The following is a 14918-nucleotide window of genomic DNA, read 5'->3' on the forward strand; positions in this document are numbered from 1 at the left end:
GCGGACCTTGAATTCCCAGCTCTGACTTGGAGTTCCTGTGTTTCTCCAGGCAGATTATTGAGTTTCTGTTTCACATCTTCATCAGGGAGGTGGAAACAGTTCTACATTTTGTTCACTCAAGCCATATCCACATTACGTGATGGAGCAGGCTGCAGGTTTCCCAGGTTAGCAAACACCAAGCAGAATATCTCATAAAAACCCTATAAAAGTCTGTGAACTTGTGAGCCGTGAAGCCATTTAATTGTAACCATACTAGCCTGTGCTTGAGCTCATGGATGGACTGCAGTTTTGCATTTTCTCTTTCTTCCCTTCTTATGCTTATTTATTCTACTGTTTGGAGAGCAGCTGTGGTCTCTTGATACACATGTAGAGCCCACAAAGAATTGAAGTGTGTTTTAAGGGATAGTAAAAAAAATTTTGAAGATGGCACTCAGTAGTACTTAACTCTTTTCAGTCCCCCACTTACGCCACAATGAAATCTAAAATTACCACATTGTAGGAGTGTGGCTGTTGCATGCACAGTTATATGACATACGGGAGGTCAAAGCTTAGATTGCTTTGTTCGTTGTGAATGAGTTTTTCCACATGCCTGAATTGTTCAAGTTTTTATTGTGTGATTTGTAATATCTACGTGGCTGCTAGAAATTTATTTTAGCTGCAAAGTAGTTGGAAGCAGCTTATACCAATCACTTGAGATTTAAGCTACAAGTCCCATGCTGTCACCAGCTCATCCTTCTAGATCCATGAATCATGCTCTTAACCTCTGAGTTAATTCCAGCCATGGTTATGTTTGGGACTATCATAAAAGATCATTCACAACTCTGGCAACGTACAAGGTTACCTTTCCTTCTGTTCTCCCTTAGCCAGCAAACTGAGGAACGATCAGCAGAGAGATCCAGGTGTTGCAGGAATCACCTCGGAGATGCTCAGGAGCAAAACATTCCCTGTGTGCACTAAACACAGCTTTATAGGAGAACCTGGCCCTTCCAGGTGGTGTTATGCTTAACTGGACCCTTGCTGGCTTTTCATTACTGTACTTTATAATGTCAATGTTGTGTATGAAATTATTTTGGAGCTAGTTGTCTCTATCAAGACTTACACTCAGTTCCTGTGCCCTGGCTCAGGTACACCTTGCTTCTTCAATTCCATGTGCAGCATTTTAGGGTAATCACTGTTGTCCACAGAGGGCTTTGCAGCTGATTTCAAGTGAGCAGAGATGTAGCCTGCATTATCCTGGGAACATGGCATAGAAGAGGAGTGGGATTTTGCACTGAGAGGTGGGAAACATGGAGCATCCCTAACTTATGTAGGTACATAATGTACTTATGTAGGTACATAAAATCCCTAACTTATGAGGCCCTGGAACAGGTTGCCCAGAGAGGTTGTGGATGCCCCCTCCCTGGAAGTGTTTAAGACCAGGCTGGATGAGGCTTTGGGCAACCTGGTCTAGTGGAGGGTGTCCCTGCCCGCAGCAGGGGGGTTGGAACTAGATGATCTTTAAGGTCCCTTCCAGCCCAAACCATTCTGTGATTTCTATGATTTCTATACATACAAGCCCTTGAAACTCCCGGTGGCTGCACAGAGGGGAACATAGGCAGTAGTAACTGTTCACTTACAGAAATGAAGTCTCAAAGCTGATAGCAGTGGGTAAGCTGCAGCAGTCCTATTACATCACCTTGGGTCACTGGTGATCAGAATTCTTACTCTAGTGTTTCTGATGTAGGAGATGAAGGTAAATGGAGGTGCTAAAATTGAAATTATTTATTAATTTAGCAAAGCTGATTTTAAGCTGAAAGTCCAGTTGTTCTTCATTGCTCACTTTCTTGGTTTGTTTACTCAGCCTAGGAATAAAAGCCGTACCTGTAGCTAGAGGGGAAAGCAGAGCTTTGCTTCAGATTTCTGCTTAGCACTACACTGTATCACTCATGTGAAACAGCATCTTTCTCAGTGTGCGACTTCCCGTCTCACCTAAAATGTTCTTAAATATTCTAAACTTGAAGAACATTCTTCCCATGAAAGGCACACTTAATTGATCATGTAGAAATCCCATGAGGTCTGTGACTTTAATTACTATAATCTGACACAATGGAGCAAAGCATTCCACTAAACAGTAGTATAACTTGATATTTGGAGTTGCTTGGATAGCTGAATTTCACCAATGATTTTCCCCAGACATTGCTGTTGCGTCAGCTATGTATTTGTACAGGCTTTTCAATTTGTGGTAATGTTGTGGTTTAACCCCCGTTGGCAACTAAGCACCACTCAGCCGCTCGCTCACTTTCCCCCTGGTGGAATGGGGCAGAGAATCGGAAAAGTGGAAAACTCATGGGTTGAGAGTAAGACAGTTTAAAAGGTAAAGCAAAACCCACAAGCGCGAGCAAAGCAAAACAAGGAATTCATTCACCACTTCCCATGGGCAGGCAGGTGTTCAGCCATCTCTAGGAAAGCAGGACTCCATCATGCATAACAGTTACTTGGGAAGACAAATGCCATTACTCCAAACATCCCCCCCCCTTCCTTCTTCTTCCCCCAGCTTTATATGCTGAGAATGACGTCATTTGGTATGGAATATCCCTTTAGTCAGCTGAGGTCAGCTGTCCCAGCTGCATTCCCTCCCAGCTCCTTGTGCACCCCCAGCCCACTCGCTGGTGGGGTGGTGTGAGGAGCAGCAAAGGCCTCGGCTCTGTGTCAGCACTGCTCAGCAGGAACGAAAACATCCCTGTGTTATCAACACTGTTTCCAGCACAAATCCAAACCAGCCCCATACCAGCTGCTATGAAGAAAATGAACTCTATCCCAGCCAAAACCAGCACAGGTAATCATTATGCTATTTCAGTGTTATAAACACAGTTGCTGTGTCTTTGTAACATTGTTGAAATAAGAGGGGTTTGGTTTTTTTCAAACTAGAAAATTTTAGGTGAAAATTATTCAACTTTCTGTAAAGCAGCATATTAATTGGAGGGTAATCTTTCCTAATGCAAAATTATTTGTCAGAAAGAATCATTTCACTGACTCTACTGTGCTTTGGGTGAGCTGTTAATTCAGAACAAAATAAAAAAGCTTTTAAAAAGAACTGCTTATAGTAAATTGAAAACAAAATTGTTTAAATGCGGTTGAGATATCTGTGAATACACACATCAGTAACAAGAAGCTCTTCACTTCTAATGTTAAACCCAGCTTTTCCATAGTGTTTATACTACTTCAGGAATTTTTGTTTAATTTATTTCTGTAATGGTACAGATCTGTAGCAATCATATGTGGAAAAGATACTAGAGAAATTACATGTGAGCAAGGATGTGTCCTCCCATGTGATGACTATTTTTGCTTTTGTGAAATATAACTTATGACCCCAGCTACTTTTGTTCTGCCTTCAACTTCCCATCTGATTTTGTCTTTCTCTCACTTGGATGCAAAGAAGAAAAGAGCAACTTGTAAGCTGTCACTGCTGTTCACATGCAGACCACAGCTTGAGAATGACTTTATTTAAATGTTTCTGACTTGAAATAATTCCATCTGTTTGTCCCTCATTACACATATTTTGTGTTCGTCCCATGCAGCAAGGATTGCTTGTGCTAAACAACAGGATATTCCTCTTGCTGTTATGCAAGGCATGGCATGCTGATGGGCTGGCATCCCCCACACCAGAGTTGATCACAGACTGTTTCTCTGTGAAATGATTTGGTTCCTCTTGGAAATGAAGTCACCGAATAGACACTGGATCAGAATTGCACTATTGTGAGGACTCTGTATGTTCTCTTACAAAGCTTAGCAGAAGTGTAAGGGTATTGTGGTAACTGCTAACAATCAGCAGTGGATCTCCAGAGCTACATGACAGAGTTGAAAGGGAAGAGAAACTTAACAGGGATATAAAGTATGTCTCTGAGTACAGTACAGCCTGTCGTCAGCCAGCAAGGTCATCACTCAGTCCTGGAAAGGACAGATCTGGTTAGACAACTAAAAAGGGACATTTCCTACCCCTGCAAGTGCTGCTGCATGTCCTGGTAAAAGTTTTTGACAGATTAACAGTCTTCCCTCCTTATAATGATGAGAACCAGTATATGGAAAACATACCTATTGCTTTCTTATTAGAATATTCCAGTGTTGGTTTTTTAATGTTAAAAAGGACATCAGTTCCCTACCCTCAAATTGTACAACGTCTCATTACTGGTTAATATTGTTCATGTGCTGCTGCAGAGGGAGGGGGCCAAATTCTGATATCCTGCACAAGCATTATCCCAGTGTTCTTGAAAGATTTGCTGTGATGACAAATGGTTTCTCTTAGATTTCTGCCAGGCTGAGAAAGGCAGGGCAATAGAAGGACATCATTAAATGCCTTGACATGTGTTAGTGATGTAAGGCCCAGCTGCATCTTAGGGATCTTTAGAGGTGATGGCCAAGATTTACTGAATCTTATGTATGCCATGAGATACAATCAAAACTATTAAGACAGATTAATATAAAAACATGAAATCATATTATTTCACATCACCTAGCAGGTTAAACCTGGAAGAGCTGTATGTTGCTATCAGCAGCATGGGGGTCTACGGTATGTAGTCCTGGGGCCTTAGATCTCACCTTTCCTGTGAAAAGGCAGGAACTTTAAACCCAGAAATGCGATGCTTCTCACTCTGTGGACCTGGAGATCACCTGCAAGCAATCTGCTATGTAGGATCTGTGATGAAGCATCCTCATAAGCATAACAAGAAGCAAAGTTAGCAGGAAGAAGCAATCAGTTTGCCCCATTAAAAAAGTAACTGGGGAACAGCCTCAAGTTTCTGAACATGGGAGTCCCAGGTCAGGCACATCTGCAAGCTTGTCTACAGCTCCTAGTTAAAACCATGACTTGGTTTTAGTAAAATTTTCTCTCTCTTCATAAAGATTGGTCATTTTACAACTATCTTGGAGAGCTGCGCTATCCGTCACACAGCTGGTACATCACAGTTTTTGGGACATAGCAGCACAGATATTTATTTTCCCATGCCTAGAAATTCTTATGCAGGCAGTGAAGGACTTACGTTACTGCATCTTTCTCAACCATTCTTAAGCCTGTCTTAGTGTGCACCATCCCTGTGGCCGTGTTTCCCTTCACAGGCAAGGTGAGCAAATTCGGCATGTCTGGGCATAGCTCAGACATGGGGGAGACGGTGCCTGAAGGAAGCAGCACAGTGGTTCAGGAGCCCACCATAGCAGCCTCCAAGGCTGTTAATCCAGCTGCTTTGACCAAGTGAAAGACTGGTTTGTAATGATTTCAGACAAGTTTCACTGTATTTATTGAGCTTCTAAAGGCTATGGTGGTGTAAGGGGAGATTATCCCTTCATTTGTTGTTGTGTGCTGCAGCTTTATAACACACATAGCAGTATCAGCTGGCATCGGGCGTGCGATGTCCCTGGTCACGGAGCTACGAGTCAGCTCTCCCAAAGAGGCAGAATCAATGGCTGTCTGTGTAAACGTCCCAGGTTTGAAGTCCTGTGGTTGTTTAACTCTATTTTTAGCATGACCCAGAGAGACTCTGAGAAGGAGGCAGGTGGGGCTGGTAAAGCAGTGAAAGCGCCTCTGTCTATGTTAATGCCAGTTCCCCATAAGCAGCAGGTTTAGGGCTCAGGTTTGCCTGGTTTGTGGCAGTTGTTGGAAGCCTTTCTGAATTCATCTTCACGTAGATTTCCTTGAGCCAAGTGAGCTTAGGGTCCAAGATTTCGTTCTTTTTACAAGTGCTAATATATAATTGTCTAGACAACAAGTGACTGTAGCTTGTTCTAATTAGTTAAGCAAAAAGCATTCATTATATCCTGATGTTTTGCAGACACCTGAGCAGAATTTCTGAGAATCTTGGGGACATCTGTGCTTTTTCTGTTTCTCACGCTGGCTAATGAGGAATAGTACGCAGTGTTTCTCTCTGCATCTGATCTCTCAGGCTGGAGGGAGTGAAATTACCAATAAATGGTTCATAGTTGTATCTCAAGGACGGGACATTCTCCCTGCTAATTGGGAGAAAGGGGGAGAATTCTTCTGACCAGTTTCAGAGGACACACGTCCCAAATCATGAAAGCATAATCTCCTAATCATTCCAAAGGATTCTTGCTCAGACATTTAAGCACTTAGAAATGCTTCCTCGTAAAGAAAAGCTTATAGCATATTTCCCAAATGTCTACCACTGTCCTTTGAAATGTGACAAAGACCCTGTGGGCACAGTTCTCTGCTCAGACATCTTGTCTGTGCAGCGGTCTGCACCATAAATCCTGTGTTTTTACAGTTAAGTCCCATGTGCAGAAATACAAAATATGCATCAGAGACTGCATTGCAGGTAGAAGAGGCAGGCTTAGCTTTCTAGTAAAACAAAAATGACAAATGCTGAATAGTTTACAGGAGTCCAGAGCTGGCGTTTTCTTTGAGTGTATCCAATGCCAAGTTCACTTGTAAACTGGACAGTCAGATCAGGGACTTCACTGGTCTTCATGTGCCATCATAAAGTTCTCATTTCTCTGTTTACTCTTAAGTGTCAAGTGTACTTTTGTTTTTAGTGAAAGACGACTATAAGGATATGTGAGAAAAAGTAATAGGTCCTACAGTGACCCTGGCTCTGTTGCAAATCACACCTTCTGCCTCTAATTTCTAATCCTGCGTTATCCAGAAAGAGTTTTGCTCAGTTGAGCATGCACCCTTATCTCCCATTTTTGTTCCTGCCAGAGTGTCCGAAGAAAGTTGATGGCCTGTTTGCTGTGATCTGGTCATGCATTTGAGTGTTTTTATCGAAGTTATGTGAAAAGGACTGATCTGTCTGTCATTAAATATTTTTCTGCTCACACTAATGTTCAGCATGGTTCATGGCTGTAGTAGCTGGAGAGGTTTCTGTGTCACTGGGAGGGAAAAAAGAAAATGGGTCTCTCAAAACTGAAGGTGCTGTGAAACGCTTCCATCAACTCATGACATACAGGAGAGAGTTTGAGAACACAGTGGGTTTGTTTCACATCATAGCAGTGAATTTATAAATAGAAACTATATTTGATACTTTTTTTCCTTAGTACAGCTCATTTTTCTGTCATACCCATTAAATCAAGGTGGCCAAGGGCTGAGCTTTTTCATAAAACTGCCATGCCTAAGTGGGAGAGACACTGCCTGACCCCAAAAGATCACAGTCTGAATGTGTCAGACACATGAAAGGTTGGAAGGAAAAGAGGTACAGAGAGAGAAAGTAACTTCCCCGCGGTCACATAAAAAGTAGCAGAGTCCAGACTGTACCATAATTCTCATGCCACTAACCCTCCCCAAGTTTTGGACAATTTGCTGACAGTACCTATCCAAGTGGGGATCCTTGTTGTGAGTTGGGCTCCGGAGAGCTATGGTCTCTAAGCATACTTTATTTTGGGAACAGTAATATTGTGACCATGTCTGACAAAAGTAAAGCATTTTTTCAGCCCGTCAGCACAATTATGAGATCAGTCTGCAGCCTCTGAAAATGAATTTAAACAGCACTGACAATATCAAACATGATTTGAAGTGACTGTATATTTTGTGCCTCACTTCGCAAGGCTAAGATGATGAAGATTTCCTGTATTATCTGTAACATGATTAGGTCATTTCTTGCCTACTCATGTTTCTGGACGTATTAGCTAGGGCAACAGTCATTGCCAATATCATCTCCAGGTCTGAAAGATCTATACCAGCTTCCCCATAATTTTTATTCCAGTAATTGAAACACTTTCAGATCTGAAAAGAGATGGGCAGTTTTCAAAGTTAGGAATAAGAATAGGGGTTTTAGGTTTCAGTGTGTTTTGTGGGGTTTTTTTATTTTAACCAAGATTAACGTCTGCACGGGAGAAGTATTAAGCAAATTACATGAGGAATTTTCCAACTACCTCTGAGTATAAAAAGGAAATTTGGAGTGCACTGCAAATATGCATTTTCTGTGCCTGCCTAGTGTTCTGCTGCTGAAGTCTGCAGTCAGCTCTTTCATGGATTCCTGGAAGATATAAATGACTCTTCATTAGACCATAACTTGAACATCTTCATGTTAACACATTCCTGTTTCCTCTCTCCCTCTTTTTTTAGATCGAATATAAGCTTTGCAATGGGTCTGACAAAGAGTGTGTGTCTCCCACGGCCAAATTCACGAAGAAAGAAACACTGAAGGTATGTGCAAAGCAGCCAAGTGAGCATCAGCTGACTTTCTTTTGCAAAACAAGTAGTACCTTCCAAACAAACCATTGGGAACTACTCTGAGTCCTTTCCCAAGACCCAGAGAAGCCTCCGACTCTTCTAGGAGTCATTACAGGCCAAGGGCATTTACAGGCTTTATATACAGGATTAAATTATGTACTGCAAACAGAACAAATCAGTGTAATTATTTCACTCCATTCATATGTTCCAGAGCCATTAGGCACCTCAAGAGGATTGTAATCCTTCGTTGGTCTTGTTAGGAGGGGTATGCCTAGGCAATCTGAGCAAATTATTGCTTGAACACTTGCTTGTCTACCAAACCAAAAGTATAAATAATTTGGATGAAATTAGATTTAATCTCTTTAATTTGAGGGGTGGAGAGGACTGGGTATTCAGCCTCTTTTCATTCGCCCTGAAGGAAAGTAAAATTAAGTTATGTTTAGTGGAACTTCAGGAGCAAAGAAAATGCCTGCTATCTCGTTATGTTTTTGTTCTTCCTTGTGCTTGTTTCTGGGGAACCTGTGCTGGATCGAGTTCTAGCTATGCTATACATAGCTGTCCTTAATGCATTATGTTCGTTTCTCCCCAAAAAAAGCCATGATTACACCTTCTGTGTTTTCTCTGTTCTCAACCAGGTACAAAAAAAAAATTACAGACAGGAGAAGAAAAGAGCAACCAAACAACTCTTCAGTGCTCTAAAGGATCCCAGTGTAGTGATCACAGCAGACTGGCTGAAGGTATTTAATACAGACCATTGCTTCTGAGGCTGTAGAAAAAAAGAAGTGAGAAGTACTTGATGTGTCTCAGACTTATGCACTAGCACTTTTTTGAGTGAAGGAAGACTGAATAATTTTGAGTTGAATTACTGTAAAGTCATACTTAAAGAACTGCTGTAGAAGTGGAGTTATGGGGAATATTTACTTTCCATCTTAGCCTAACTCAATCCACCTATTCCATGTCCTTAAGTAGAAACAAGGTCTCAAAAAGTGCATCATACAAAAGGAAGTGAAGTTTCTTTCTTCATGTCTGAAAGAGTCTGCTGGCCACTTCCCATAGATGTGTTTTTGTACTGAAGAGGGAATAGACAGAGTAACAGCCTGGAAATGGGCAGATACAGCTTGTTCTATTGACAGTTGGATTTTATGTTGTCACAGCACAGAATGAAACATACTGGACCTGATGACAACTGTAATTTCTCCTTGTGCAAAGACTCAACTAGTGACAGCTTCTCACTGAAGTCCTGAAATGTTGTATGTGGCAAAATAAATTTGGATTGACACCAAGAGATATTACCTTTGACCATTGTTTTTCTCCTCATTTGAGGCCATTTAGTCTGCTTGACTAATAGTGAATTGGTGACCCCTTTTATAATGGCAGAACTTAATTTCCAAACATCACCAAACACATAGTTCTTTAAAAAAAAAAAAGTAACTTGGGGATACAATTGCATTTGACCAGGGTGAAAAACCTCAAACGTTGTTCTATGATCAGTATTAGAGGCCAGAAAAGTGAGATGCATATGGTTTATTTGAGAAATTAGATTGGCAACAAAATGTTTTCATAGTGTTTATTGTTGATGATAGATTTTTTTAAATACAAAATAGCAGTTGCATGTTTGCTGTGGCTGGAAATTTCAGGTTCAGCAACAAATTATGCTGGGCCGCAAAACCAGAACACTGACATAAGACTTGAGGTTTGGCCTATGTACTTTGAAGACAAGAAGACCTTAGGCAAAATCTAACCTTACTAAGAAACTTGCACATTCTTAAAGCTGTTATCTTTAATATACGCTATCAGATTTAATGTCGTCTTATACCAGAGAGAGCATTCATTGAGCTTGGCAGAGAAGTAAACCAGCTGGAGAAGGTACTTTTAAAAATGGGGTATTTGACAAAATCCATTAATAGCTGTGTTCTGCAGAACACTATTAAAATGACTTATAAGTCGAGTTAGACTAGCTATAACATTTTTCTGTGCAACGTTCTAATTGACACATCCTCCATGATTATTAACAAATCATTCTTACATGGCCCAGCAGTGCTGGTTGCCTAAAAAAATAAGCAAGCTGCTACCACTGAGCCAGTAATAAAAATAGGAAGACTAGATTCTGATAGCCAGATTTACAAGGTCTAGGATTTTTCTTTGAGATCCCTAAGACTGTTCAGATAATGCAGTGTATCTTCCTAAGTGCTGTGGTTTAACCCCAGCTGGTAACTAAGCACCACAAAGCTGCTCACTCACCCCTGCCCCCCCAAGGGGAGGAAAATGGAAAAAAAAACCTTCTGGGTTGAGAAAAAGACAGTTTAATAGGATAACAAAGTAAGAGAATAACAGTAATAATAAGCCAAGTGATGCACAAATGCAATTGCTCACTGCACGTAGAAGGGAAAAAAACCAACCCGATGCCCAGTCTGTTTCTGAGCTGTGAATCTGCCTCCTGGCTAGCTTCCCCAGTTATATACGGAGCATGATGTTCTATGGTAGGGAATATCCCTTTGGCCAGTCTGGGTCAGCTGTCCTGGCTGTGTTCTCCCAGCTCCTTGTGCACCTGGCAGGGTGTGGGAAGCTGAAAAGTTCTTGACTTAGTGTAGACACTACAACTACCTAGCAACAACCAAAAACATCAGTGTGTTATCAACATTATTCTCATACTAAATCCAAAACACAGCACTATACTGGCTACTAGTAATCTCAGCCAAAACCAGGACACTAAGACATTGTATTGTAGTGTGGCCTTGGGAGAAACACATACTGGAAATACTGTATAAATACTGAATAAATGCTGTTTTTCTTTTAAGGAGCAACATAAATGCAACTTTCTGTTCTCTCCTTGCTTTCCTCCAGATTCGTGGGACTCTGAAGAGTTGGACCAAGCTGTGGTGTGTTCTGAAACCAGGAGTGCTGCTGATTTATAAAACGCCAAAGATCGGACAGTGGGTTGGGACAATCTTGCTCCATTCTTGTGAGCTGATCGAGAGACCCTCCAAAAAGGATGGCTTCTGTTTTAAACTTTTTCATCCTTTGGACCAATCAATCTGGGCTGTAAAGGTAACAATCCTGCTTAGCTGAACAACTTCTTGGTCACTACAGTGTCTGAGTACTAGTATTATCTAACATTGATATTATCTAGATTTACAGTAACTCAGTTGCTGTTAGTGATGGTGAATTGACTGCATAAAAAGATTAAAGACACCCAAGCTTGGTCATGATATGACATCAAAGGACCGTGGTACATTGTGATTAGTTATACAAATGTGTCATTCTTCATGTATAGATGCATGCATAGACTGAGGAAAGGAGAAACATGTTAATGTAGGAAAAAAGATCAATACCTAGAAGTTATATCAACCCATGGTCTACATCTTTAAAAAGAGATGAGGAAGAGGCCCAATTAACTGACTTCCCCAAAACAAGGAAGCAAATGCTTTGCACAACACTGGAAGGTGGCTGGCAAAGTGACAAAAACTATATTAATAATTTGACTTTTTTTTTTTTTCCTAATGCCTCTGAGGTTTGGGTTTGTTTGTGATGGACTTGGAACTCACTGGTCTGCTCCAGCCTTGGCTGTTCCACAAAAGGGTGACTTTGGATAGGTTGCCTTAATTTTCTCTTCTTTGAAATGGAAATAGCAAAGTTTTCTTTCCTTCATTTTGAGTTGTTCTTCAGTCTCTTGTTACTCGCAGGCTGAGACAGTCTCTTCCTGTACACACAGTAGCTCCTGCAGTGACCCCTGGATCTCCCTGTAACACAAATGATTAATAGTTTTTCACACTTCTTAAAATAACTCCCTGCAAATTTGAGAGAGCTGCATTTCTTTTTCTTCCTTCCTTTAAGAATAGGCAAAAAGAAAAAAAAAATCTAATGCCTATGAGCAAAGAGAAAGACCTCAGTACCTACTGAGAGGCACGGAGAGCAACATCTGTTGGATACCCTGAAGACAAAACTTAAATGTTCTTGCGCTCTTGTTTCCCCATTAAAAACAGTGACTCAGCAGAGTTATTGCAGACATAAATTCTCTAAGAGACACCACCAGTGTAAGCAAGACATTACAAGCTACTGCCTTGCTGCAAGGTGGTCAGCAGAGGAAATCTGCTTGGAAAGACTCATATAAGAATGATGAAGGCCTTTCTCACTGGCATCAGAAGGTCTAACAAAATGGAGGGGAAGCCCTGTGGGAGCAGGTCAAGGAGCCTCACTCCTGCTCATCCCTGCAGTTAATTGAGCAGTTTTAAACACAGCTACACAATTGCTATAAAAAGTCTTGCAATTTTTAATATGGTAGAGGAGAGAATTAAAATTAACCTCAGCAACCAGGGGTAAGAGCTGCTGTTTTCTGACGGTAGCTCAGCTCTGATCTGTTCCTAGATGCATTGCTTTTGCTTTTAAGTCCCAAAGGTTTCATTGCTACCTTGCTTCTTATTCAGTTTTGAGAGTTTTGATGCTTTTTTAATTCAGAGCATGCACCCAAGAAAGATGTTGATCATTTGCTGTCCCATCAACAAAAAATACCTTGTGACTTGACAGGTCAACTGAATTCTTCTGAAAAGTACAGTCAGGAGAAAAAGTAGAATCAAAAGTGCAGTCAGGTACTAAAAAGTAGTGTCACTGACAGATCTGAAGTGTTAAGCTAGAATGCCCTTCCCTTGATATGAAACATCCAAAAGGAAGAGGAGTTTTTATCAATATGTTTATGTATTTGTGCATGTGTATGTATATCTAATTCTTGTGTCTCTTGAGAAAATATATGGCAGAAATAGGAATTAGTATATTAAATATGAAGGGAATATATCTCTGAGAATGTTTGTGTACTAGAGGAAGTCCCAAAAGGTTTGAATTTTAAAGTCAAAGTAATATTCTAAGTCACTTGAGACAGATATTTAGAAAGCTACATTTGAGCTGCATAGTAGGATATTTCCTGAAACCTGAGTTCAGCCTAGTTTGTTATGTGTGATAGATGCTTTCAGCCACAAAGTGAACACCAAAATACACATCAAGAAGAAATCCAACAATGCACTGCTTGATGTCAAAGAAGCTGTCTGCACTCTGACTACAGTTTAAGGTTGAAACTGCTAAAAATACTGTTTTGTTTTATGTCATTTCATGGCCTTCTTTTAAAGCAACTGGAGCAGAATTGGCTGACCTGAATTGGTTATGTACAACTGTGCAAAGAAAGCCTATTTCCCATTAAATATAGATTAGCCTGAACTTAAGCAAGAAGCCCAAGTTACCGTCCATCATGATAGAGATAAGATCTGGCTAAACAACCTTCACTTTTGACTAAAACGGCTTGTGAAATTTTCAAAGATTTTCCAGACTAGAGTTGATGGTCCAGTTTTGACTCACATCAGTGGACTTCCAGCTAAGTCAGGGTAATTAATGAGCACCTTCGTACGTGTTGGCCTGGCTGCTCAGCAAATGTTTGGATCTAACTGTGGGGTTCAGCCCTGGAACAAATGTCTGGTTCAAGCACTGCCCTAGATATTTATAGTTGTGCTAGCCAATTAAATTTGATGTGCAGGCATTTAACTTCAGTTAGAGCAGGATGAAATTTTTGGGCGCCTTTTGTATGATAAGTAGGTAAGATGTAAGACCATTGCTTATAGTTGAAAGCTAAATATATGCCCAGGTAACTGGTTTTCTTATAAAGCTCTCAGGTGTCTAGAGCTATCTTAGAAGCATATCGCTGAGGGGAGAGAGTTCTTTATTCTACACTGCTTCCCTGGCTTTTTGAGAGTTTTAGCCTGAAACTCCTTCACAGTGTAAATGGATTGGACCTTTTACTTTTTGGCTCTGTCCAGGCCTTTGTAAACCCAAGGCTAAAAGCGCCAAGGTCTCAAAATCAGTCAGCAGTGCAAGCAGCAGTAAGAAAAGCTTTCCCTGCACGCTCTGAATATTGGTGCAGAGACATTTTGTCCATCGTGTGAAGGCAGTTTGATCCCACCTGCTTCGGGGAAGAGACTTTTTGCTGAGATGACTGAAGGAGACTGAGGAATGCCAACCTAGTAATCAGTGCGAGGGTGTGAGTGTCTGTCCTCTTGCTTTGCAGAAGGAGTATAGGGCTATCAGCTGGCAGGGTTTGCCCAGCTGTCCCAAACCAATGTCCTGGAATAGTTCATATTTCCCTTTGAGCTTGCTCAGAAGCTAGCTGAACAGCGTGGTGTCAGAAGGCTTTTATTGACTGCAGCCTGTTCTGACATTTATTCAGAGTGCTAAATGAGTTGAGGTCAGACCCATTGAATCTGGGTGTATATATATAATTTGAATTTTGTTGATGTTAAGAACTTTGAGTCATTCCTTTAAATAAAAAAGTTCTAGTAACGGGCTTGTGCTGCTGCTTTTACAGTTGTTTGATCTACTCCATATACAACACAATTAGTTTCATCTTCATCCTTACAGTTATCCACAGTACTGTTAATGAAAGGGATTTTTTTCCCCTTTTTTAAGCTTTATTTTATGACTCTCCAAGACTAGATGCCTTGTCATACTATCTAAAGTAGTATAAGTCCACCCTATTTTTCAAAGCCTAATCAACCCCTGTTTGATAATGCCTTTTGAGTCTCAAATCAAATGTAAAGACAGGAATCATCTGAAGATGATCCTTTCTTAGTTGTACTGTTTAGAAGCTGCAGCTGGGCTCTGGGTCCTAACGTACCAAGGATAACATTCACTTTTACTGAGAGATGGTCATTGTCTTGGAGGTCTTAGACTCTAAACAGCCATAATACTCAAAGACTGGGAGATAGAAAGCACCATTATCTCTGCT

At 40.8% G+C, this 14918-nt stretch overlaps 1 protein-coding gene across 7 annotated transcripts in view; it reads left to right on the forward strand.

Annotated features, from left to right (window-relative positions):
• The window catches only part of OSBPL5 (oxysterol binding protein like 5), a 184318-nt gene that overhangs the window by 126768 nt on the left and 42632 nt on the right, over positions 1 to 14918 (forward strand). For all 7 annotated transcript variants that reach the window (XM_054827329.1, XM_054827330.1, XM_054827331.1 and 4 more), the window contains exons 4-6: positions 8048 to 8128; positions 8791 to 8892; positions 11000 to 11203. In XM_054827329.1, the coding sequence (XP_054683304.1) occupies positions 8048 to 8128; positions 8791 to 8892; positions 11000 to 11203 (387 nt within the window). The remainder of the gene's footprint in view (positions 1 to 8047; positions 8129 to 8790; positions 8893 to 10999; positions 11204 to 14918) is intronic.

This window comes from Grus americana, chromosome 5 (assembly GCF_028858705.1).
Source record: "Grus americana isolate bGruAme1 chromosome 5, bGruAme1.mat, whole genome shotgun sequence".
Lineage (NCBI taxonomy): Eukaryota > Metazoa > Chordata > Aves > Gruiformes > Gruidae > Grus > Grus americana.